The following is a 9,724-nucleotide window of genomic DNA, read 5'->3' as shown; positions in this document are numbered from 1 at the left end:
ACTTTTAGCTACCTGTAAGTGCGTCAGGATCAGATGCTGCTCCTGGAAATGCGGTTATGTGTGAGTTCCCAAAGCAATGCAGAGGTCATGTTGCAGTTTCTAGGCAATGCACTTAATAAAGTGTAAAGAATATACTATAAGTCGTTTTGGAAAAAGTGCGTCTGCCAGATGAATCATGCAAATGTTTTAGCTAACAGTCATCTCATACATAAAAAGAGAGCATGCTCTGAAAGCACTGTACACATTGTTTATGTGTGAGTCATAACAGGATCAAGATCAAGTTTAATCCAGACTCTGCTGGCTCAAAGAGGAGAGAATCTCTTGTGAGGATTAAACTGCTGTCAAACTGTGTCATGACCTGTGCTGACATTACACCTGCATTGCCCCTTGTATCTAAAATACATTAGGATGTAAGATTAACTATACTGTAAGAAAAAAACAATTGTGGACATTTCCTTTAACCATAATTCAAAGTATGGTAAATGCCTGTGAAAAGTCAGAGGAAAAAACAATAAAAACAAATAAAAATCCTTCATATGAAAGGGATAGTTCAACCAAAAACAAAGATTTTGTCATCATTTATGCCCTCATGTTGTTCCAAACCTGAATAAATGTATTTCTTCTGCTGAATACAAAATATATATATTTTTTGAAGAATATAGGTAACCGAACAGTTGCTGGAAGCCATTGATTTCCATAGTATTTATTTTCCATGGCTACCAGCAATAATTTGTTTACCCACATTCTTCAAAAAATGCCTTCTTTTGTATTCAGCAAAGGAAATACATTTTCATTTTTGGGTGAACTGTCCCTATAACATTGTACAGTGGGATGCATTAAGGCAAGTTACATGACAAAATGCAAAACTAAAAGAGCTATACAAAAAAAAGGTCCACATTTAAGATATATGTATTTGAATTACAAATACAATTTCCATCGATTTAAATTGCAAAGTTTTAATATGAGCTAATCAATCTAGTCATACATTAACGAAACGGGTAGATTCTTGTTTGCGTGCGCATGTGTGTGAACGTGTCATTCATGGTGACACACATAATGTGTCTAAATGCTCTTAGGTCTGTATCCATCACAGATGCTGTCTCTGAAAACAGGTGAGCCCTGGTAAATAAAGCTGGCTTATCGCTGACCGTTCCTGATGGCTCTGACTTAGAAACCTTCCTCTAATCACAGTCACACCCCACACATCATGCAGTCTCAGGAAAACTGTGAAAGATGGTATCTTTTGGGGTACGATAGCCTGTCACTAAGTTTCCATCCAAAGTTGTGAATTAAATTTGTTGCGTTTTCCATATGTTCCAGAGAACATAATCTTCAGTTCCTGGGAAACTACTGCAAAGTATCAATAAAGAAATATTAAAACGTTGCTGCAATAAAGCCTGTGACTCTTTTTTGCTACATAATAGATGACCTGCACCTCAGAGCACACAGAAGAAACACAATAACAAACACTGTCATGTTAGCATTTGGGTACGTGATGTTTGGGAACGCTGTCGCGTTTTCTGGGAGGTGATTATGCCAAATAAATTTCAGAATGACTAAAACAATGTTTGAGATGGTGTGCAATGAGACTGGTCAGCTGGTTATAGTCCAGTTATTCAATCAAACTCACGAGTTGCACGCCCAGGAATGTATTGGGTAAATGTGTTTCTATAAACTAGTATGTTTTCTTATCGAATTTAAAAAATATATATAATTTGCCTTAATTGAGCGAATACATCCAGCATTTTATTTATTTTGTATTTTTTTGTGTTTGTGATATGCCAAAGTTCAAGTTTTCAGCATGTGGCTAAGTGGTTAGCATGTGGCTAAGCTGTTATACATAGCAGCTAGATAACTGCTGCTATGTATAACAGATATTTCACTAAAACATTGTCTGAAGATTTTGTTTTGTTGATATGTTTGAGGACTCTTGAGATGTTTTTATATTGATAACTAAGTGAAACAAAAACTCATACAACTGTGTCACTTACCCAGTGTTTTACCCCTCATGTTCTCAGTGTTTATGTTTGATGAAATAAGGCACATCCTTCAAACTGCTTTGACCCAAAACTATCCATGTTGCTAGAAATAAAGCTTTTGAGGTCATAAGTTCAAGTGTGTACTGTACACAGAACAAGGTAGAATAGCCTTATTTTGGAAACACAAATGCATGAATGATATTGTGCACGTGCCATTTTTTCTCTGTTGTAAACACCAGTGTATTACAATAATTGTCAACTGCACGTCCAACAGTGTTTAATATATAGAAGAACCTTATTTAAAAGAGAGATATCATGAAGTAGGCCAATCCTTAATTCCTTTCCATGATCTCTCTCTCTATGGAACTGTGAGGAAAATGCAAGATTGACAGATTAGGAAATCTGACTGAAATCGTGATAAGGGTGGAAAATGTTGCCACATTAAAAGTGTTATATGGAGCCTTAATATAAAGGAAGGGGAAAAACTGACGTAGGAACCTTCTTACCCATTAAATATTATTGCGTTCATGAAAAAGTGATGTGGTTTGTGGTGGTTGAGGATATAAACAATGAACTCATGGTCTAGTTGACCTCTGAAGGAAAAATCATACTCTGGAAAGGTCTGTCTGGATCCTGCAAGACGATGAATTAAGCTCGGGCTCATTTTCATCTGGGAAACGTATTCCTGACCACAGCAATGTAGTCGTCATGGATCATAGAGTTTCTCGAGTCGAAGATCAGGGTAAAAGCCACAGTGAGTATATGAGAGTTCAGATGGAAATACAGAGGTTTAAGGCTTTTTCAGTTGTGAATGGCTCTTAAATGATTTGTGAAACACTTCTAACTTGTGCAGTTTTGTATACATTCACAAGCCTGATATGTGATTTTTCATTAGTACAGTAATTCAGATGGGCTTGCACATGCACTTAAAATGCTATAAATAAAAATGTGTGTGTTGTAATTGCTCTGTTAACTTCTTTTTGCTAAGGTTTTACAAATCGTGAAATTTCAAAGACTATATTAAAACTGTAGATTCATGGAGCATATGAGACTTACATTTGCATATGTTGAGATAATTGCTGATGCTATGAGCCACATTTGTTTGACTACAGTTTATGGCAATTGATGATATGTGGTAGTAAAGATAATTTAATTGGTGTGTAGCCAACTGAAAGACTTTAGCGAAATGTAATTAACTGTTCACTACATTCAGAGAGAACTGTTGTCTGACAGTCGGTTGTTAAGATAAAATAATCATGAACTGACTCTGTTATAAAGTTAGAAAAGGTGATGGAGACTGATCCGTCTCAACTTCACGAATGAGAAATATGCATGTCTACAATGAAGTCTACAGCACTTGTAATGCAGTAAAATGCCTTAACTTTTTTTTTTTTTTAAAGGAGGCAAAATGTATTTGTTTCCATCACCAGGTGCACAGGATATAATTTGTCTGCTCCTTTGATTATGGGTAGTTTTAGGACTGATATATTTAGGTGTAGTGTCCGCTCCTAATTACACCACATCTGGCAGGATGACAACAAAGTGTGTAGTGCAAAGATAAAAGACGGAAGTTTGTGCAAAAGGTGAGGAAACATCCATCCTGGCGTCTTCGGCAAGGTCTTGCAGCTGCTGTCGTGAAAGTGAGCTAACTGGAGCCAGATGGCCCAATTACAAGGAAGGAAAAGTTACAAAGGCACAGAAGCGCTCCTCCACGTGACCTCATCCGCATTGGCCCAATTCCTTTTTTTTTTTTTTTTACAATATATTACTTTTTCAGTTTGCATATCATAACAGATTACACAATGAATAACAATCATGTAACACAGCAAACCATTTATACTCTATTCTCCCTCCCATCCCCAAATGAAAGAAAAAAATATATATTTTAATGATACCTATAGGTAACTTTGGTTCAGTCAGACCCGGAAGTCTGTTCTCAAAAGCTCACGCGCGAAGCCGCTAACAAGAACAAACCGGTTCGCTCAAGCAGTTTGAGCTGGTGCGTCACCCTGGCAACCACCTCACTATATATAGAGCTGCGAGCCAGCGCCTGCGCCAGAAGACCTCCACAGCTGCTCGTGTGCGGGACGATACCGGTATTATTACAGCACTCGGGTCTAATGGGAAAACTCTTTGTAAATGCGTTTTAAGGTGAGTTGTACGATATTATTGAGCGAAATGGACGTCTTATATCCGTTATGTTACATGTATGGTAAAGTCTAATCAAAGATAAAGAAAGTAACCGGTTAACGGTTCGCTGAGGTGTTTTTCGAAGCAGACTCGTTTAGTTGTGTCGTTTGTTATAACGCTATGGCCGCCGTGTCACACTTCCCTGTGCGTGTTTCACTTCCACTTTTATCGGTGTTATAACGAAGATCTTTATCTTTAGCCGTGTTGAAAAACGTGGAGTTGCTCGTATGTTTAATACTAGATTCTTTAGTTAATGCTAACCGTTATTTTCAGGATCGAGATCAATGAATGAAGCCTCACGCTGCATAGCCTCGCTAGCCTGAAATTGAGCGCATTGTATTGGCTGAGCCGACAGCAGAAGCCGGCTGGCTTTGATCGGTGATTGGCTGACAGGAATGTCTGTTATAGTTTGTCCAAACAGGGCTTCTCCTTATTGGGTAACTGATGCAGTCGCGCGCTTCGCAGGGGAGGGACTAATTTCACCGAGTTTGCGAAATTGCTCCGTGTTAAATGTGTGCGGTTGCCAGCTTCATTGGGAAACCATTTCCTAATTTTACACGAAATGGGCTGTTACGGTAAACAACAAGTTGTGTGTAATGAGTTTTACATTCTTTGTGAATTACCGAAAACCTGGTTTATTGGCCTGATTTGTTCGAGGTAATATTTTCTGATTTTAATGCTTGCAGGATTCTTGCTTGGGAGACGTGCACACTGGCCCTGGCCTTGAGGCTTATCTGAAAGGATTCAACTTCACTGGTGAACCTCCTTGGCTGTCTGACATCTGTTAGCCACATTATAATTCCATCTCTTCCATTCATCTGGTGAGTTATTCTGCCTTTTGAGAGCATCCAGTAAAAAAACCTTAAACATCTCTCTGCAATTTTGTACCTTTTAAATTCAAGTTTCACCAGTGAGAGAGGTTAATAATTCTATAGAAATGTATGCAAGTAATAGTACAATCTTATGTTGTAATGCAGACATTTTGATTTTGAATAATGTTTAACTTATCTAAAATATTAGAGGTCTTTGTCAGTGAAATCGCTATTAAAAATTGGTCAGTAGCTGTGAAACCCTGATGACGGAGTAAAATGAGAGCAGTGGATGTGATATGAGTGCTTCCCTTAAATTTGTCAATTATTATAGTTAATGAAAACACTTTTTACTTGAAGTGAAATTCATTTGTTAATAAAACGAATGCTACTTGCCAAGTTAAATTTATCATTTAATTTCACTTGTACTAAAATAATTAAAACCAAAATAAAAAGTACTAATCTATAAATATATTTAAAACTAACACAAATTATTATAACTAAAATTAAAATGACATCAGAATATGTCAATGTAATATTTAATAACTATCTCCATAATACTAAATTAACATTGATTTGTAGCATGCGTCACTGCACAGTAGCTGCAGTTCCCTGTGAAAGCTGTCAGTGAGTTGCCTTTGAACAGTCTCTAAAGCGGTCATTGGTGTAAAGATAAGCTACTGCTTTACATACACAGATAGTCTTTCCTTATCTTGAACGGCCACTGAGTGGAGTCGGTCATCTTAGCGGTCACATTTTATAACACCCCTGTCATTTTCTTTTACAGTTTCTTTTGCAATCAAATCTTGAACAAACACCATGACCTCTTTGAGTGGATCAGACTTTGACTTCGCCTTCCTGGAGGAGGGATTCTGTGCACGTGATATCGTGGAACAGAATATCAATGAGTCATTACTATCAGTAAGTGAACGTGTTGTTATACCTACATGTCTGCCTAATTGTTGCTTTTTTTAATGTAAATTTAGATTTTGCGATTTATAATATCATCTTAATTTTCTCTAAATGCCATTCACCATTCTGATCACATCTCTTTTAGGATGACAAAGATGCCTTCTATGTGGCAGACCTGGGTGACGTCCTGAAGAAGCACCTCCGTTGGTTGCGTGTTTTACCCCGTGTCACACCGTTCTACGCAGTGAAGTGCAATGACAGCAGGGCTGTCGTCACGACACTGGCGTCTCTGGGAGCCGGATTTGACTGTGCAAGCAAGGTATGAGCAAGATCTTTCAAGTTCCTTAAATCATGAATTTGACTTCTCCATGCGTCTCAATGAGTCTCATGTCATCAGCACCAAACTGTAAGAATGTAGCAGCGTTAATCCTGTATTAACCTGACTTCTAATCCTTGTCTCTTCTGTTAGACTGAGATCCAGCTCGTGCAGTCTGTGGGTGTGGAGCCCAGCAGGATCATCTACGCCAACCCCTGCAAGCAGGTGTCTCAGATCAAATACGCCTCTGCTCATGGGGTGCAGATGATGACGTTTGACAGTGAAGTTGAGCTCATGAAGGTGGCACGAAGCCATGAGAATGCCAAGTGAGTAACTTTACTAGAAAACCAGGTCACATTTCACCACAAAATAGTGATTAACCAGTATGTTCTTTTTTTTTTTTTTTTTTTTTTTTTTGATGGTTGATAACTGGGTGGCCAATGACCGATATGAAGCAGATTATATTTGATATCAGACCATATAAATTAGCAACAGTGAATAAAACAAGTATAACAATTATTACATATATATTTTGTAAAATTAATTATTATTTGGAAATGTATGTTGAATCTGTGAAATAATAGGTTTACAGAACTTTTCTCTAAAGTAAAAGTGTTTAAGGCAATAAAAAAATGCCAAATATAAGCTCATATATTGTTTGACCACTTCAAATAATTTTTTTTAATTTTTGTGCATTGTGGCAAGATTTTTGGTGACAATTAAACATTTTTCTGCTCATGATACTTGACAGACAGAACAATTTATCGGCTGACAATGATATATTTTGACAAGCACTAAAACATAATTAAAAGATTTTGTGCATCATTACAAGATTTTTCTGACATTTAAACACTTTCTGTTTCTGCAGACTGGTTCTCCGTATTGCCACCGACGACTCCAAGGCGGTGTGCAGGTTAAGTGTGAAGTTTGGCGCCACGTTAAAGAGCAGTCGGCTGTTGCTGGAGAGGGCGAAGGAGCTCGGGCTGGACGTGATTGGAGTCAGTTTCCATGTGGGCAGCGGTTGCACTGATCCTGAGACATACAGCCAGGCAATCTCAGATGCGCGCTATGTTTTTGATGTGGGGGTAAGTGGCCTTATTGCTATAAAAATTCAAACTACACTCATTTATGCAATAGAATATACTTAGTCTGAAAATTATATTGTCCACCAGGCGGAACTGGGATATGACATGACCCTGCTTGATATTGGCGGAGGCTTTCCAGGCTCAGATGACACCAAACTGAAATTTGAAGAGGTATTTTATTCTTAATCACCATCTTAACTTCAAGTGACCAAAGATGTTTTTGTTCTACCAAAATTAACTGTTTTTTGGTTGGCAGATCGCTGCTGTGATTAACCCTGCACTGGATAAATATTTCCCTGTTGACTGCGGTGTGAGGATCATTGCTGAACCTGGCCGCTATTATGTAGCCTCTGCTTACACACTGGCTGTCAACATCATTGCCAAAAAGGTCATCATGAAGGAGCAATCAGCCTCAGATGGTAAACGCAAACATTCAAAACCATGTTTTGTTTTTAATGTCCTCTTAATGATTATTCTCAGTCTTTAAATTAAAGGACTATATTCAGTAACTACACACTAATAATCAGTAATATTATCAATTTAACTGCAATGAATAACAGCATTACATAAAAAGGATTTGATTTAACTGACTTAATTTCTTGTTAATTTTTTCAGAAGAAGAGGATGGGGCCAATGACAGAACCCTGATGTACTACGTGAACGATGGCGTTTATGGTTCCTTCAACTGCATTCTGTATGACCATGCGCATGTCTTGCCAACTCTGCACAAGGTACGGAAATGAGTCCATCAGATTCCTGTTTGTTAGATGGTGTTTCTTTCCAGAGACTAACCTGTAACCAATAATCTCTCACAGAAACCCAAGCCTGATGAGCGCATGTACCCATGCAGCATTTGGGGCCCGACCTGTGATGGGCTGGACCGCATTGTGGAGCAGTGCAGCCTGCCTGACATGCAGGTGGGTGACTGGCTGCTGTTTGAGAACATGGGTGCCTACACTGTAGCTGCATCCTCCACCTTCAATGGCTTCCAGAAACCCGATATTCATTACATCATGTCCCGCACAGCCTGGTAAGTAGGATGTGGAAACCCATTTTCATTACTTTCAGCTTCGTTAACAGTTCTTTTGTCAAAGTAGACCAAACACCATACTAAAATAAGCCGGTTCTGTTCAATGAATCTGTCAGAAAGGCTTACTGATGTCAAACTCCGAATAAACTGGATTGACACCCTTATTCACTTTTTAACTGATTCAGTTTTTATAGTTAACTAAAAAAAAAAAATGGAGTGCATCTTGATGTATTAAAACTGAAATAAAGTTAAGCTATAATAAACAGCTAGACAAGCAGGCTCAACAAAACTAATAATGACAAACACAACAATATTACTAATAAACAGCAGATAGATAAATTACAGTAAAGTAAAATACAAGAAATAAATTCATCAACTATTACATTGAATAACAATACATTTGTTGATGTGCAACTTCAGTAAATTATGCTTAAAATATTTTATTACACTTTAAAATGGTAAGAAGTATTATTTACCATCCAAACAAAAGTCTTGAACTGAAAAAATTACTTATGGTTTTGACTGACAGAATTAATCCACACTTTTATTGCAGGCAGCGTATGCAGCAGATCCATGCTCAGGGGATTCCACTTCCTGCTGAGGAGCAGTGCGCTGGAAACGTGCCATCCCACTGCGGACGCGAGAGCACATTGGATGTGCCAGCCAAGCCGTGCCCTACTCAAGTGCTGTGATGCTCTTCAGTGCAGACTACCAGAGCCAGTTCTCACTCAGGCAGCGGTTTATCATAGTTCTCCAGTGATTTACACCCGAACCCTGTCTTGAGGTCCACCATATCCAAATATGTGCTGTTGAATAACAATAGCTAAATTTCTGTTCTAAATGCAGCTGTTTTTCGCTTTGTTGCAAATGCTCAAACCTGAAAGACGCACAAAAAGGCTCCCAGTCCTGTGGCTTTTTTTTTTTTAAGTAATTTTTTATATATACGTATAAATCATGATGAGGCTAGATACTTGACTGGAGAATATGAGAGGTTTAATCGTATGTGTAGTTTTCTGTGTGTTGGAGGAAGGTTCATTCCTGAACTGACTCCCTCTCTTATAGATTAAAATGGACGCTCATGCTACTTTCTATTGAGGCGTGTTAAGTGTTTGTTGGGAGAACATTTCATGAAATGGCTACTTTTCAATCTTTGAAAATGAGATCTTCCTCTTCACACAGACTCACACGGATTTCTTCCTCCTCAGTGACCATTTCCATTTTGTACTTGATTAGGAAGTTAATATTATTTTTGACCTGAAATTTGTATTATTGACCTGAAATGGTTGCCACTGATGCAATTGAAAGAGATGGGATTGCTTCTGAATTGCTTTCCTATGGAAACTTTTTTTTTTTTTTAAGTTTTGTATTTTTATATAAATAAATGTAGCTGTAAAAATGTTGAG

At 37.9% G+C, this 9,724-nt stretch overlaps 1 protein-coding gene across 4 annotated transcripts; it reads left to right on the top strand.

The window, feature by feature from the left end:
* Window positions 1-3,925: 3,925 nt before the first annotated feature.
* On the top strand, window positions 3,926-9,724 carry LOC306886096 (ornithine decarboxylase-like). Of its 4 annotated transcripts, none has more exons than XM_079442974.1 (11): window positions 3,926-4,130; window positions 4,856-4,990; window positions 5,766-5,899; window positions 6,036-6,209; window positions 6,360-6,532; window positions 7,075-7,291; window positions 7,379-7,462; window positions 7,548-7,710; window positions 7,907-8,022; window positions 8,107-8,321; window positions 8,875-9,724. In XM_079442974.1, exons 3-11 carry the CDS (start codon window positions 5,798-5,800, stop codon window positions 9,011-9,013), a joined length of 1,383 nt encoding a protein of 460 aa, XP_079299100.1. In that variant the 5' UTR covers window positions 3,926-4,130; window positions 4,856-4,990; window positions 5,766-5,797; the 3' UTR covers window positions 9,014-9,724. The 4 variants fall into 4 exon arrangements, with proteins under 4 accessions (XP_079299100.1, XP_079299103.1, XP_079299101.1 ...); XM_079442977.1 differs by having other exon boundaries at window positions 3,944-4,130; window positions 7,910-8,022; window positions 8,875-9,722; XM_079442975.1 differs by lacking the exon at window positions 3,926-4,130 and adding an exon at window positions 4,631-4,744.

Source organism: Barbus barbus (assembly GCF_936440315.1).
Source record: "Barbus barbus genome assembly, chromosome: 20".
Lineage (NCBI taxonomy): Eukaryota > Metazoa > Chordata > Actinopteri > Cypriniformes > Cyprinidae > Barbus > Barbus barbus.
Note: the sequence above shows the minus strand (reverse complement) of the source record. Positions and strands in the feature narration are given on the sequence as shown.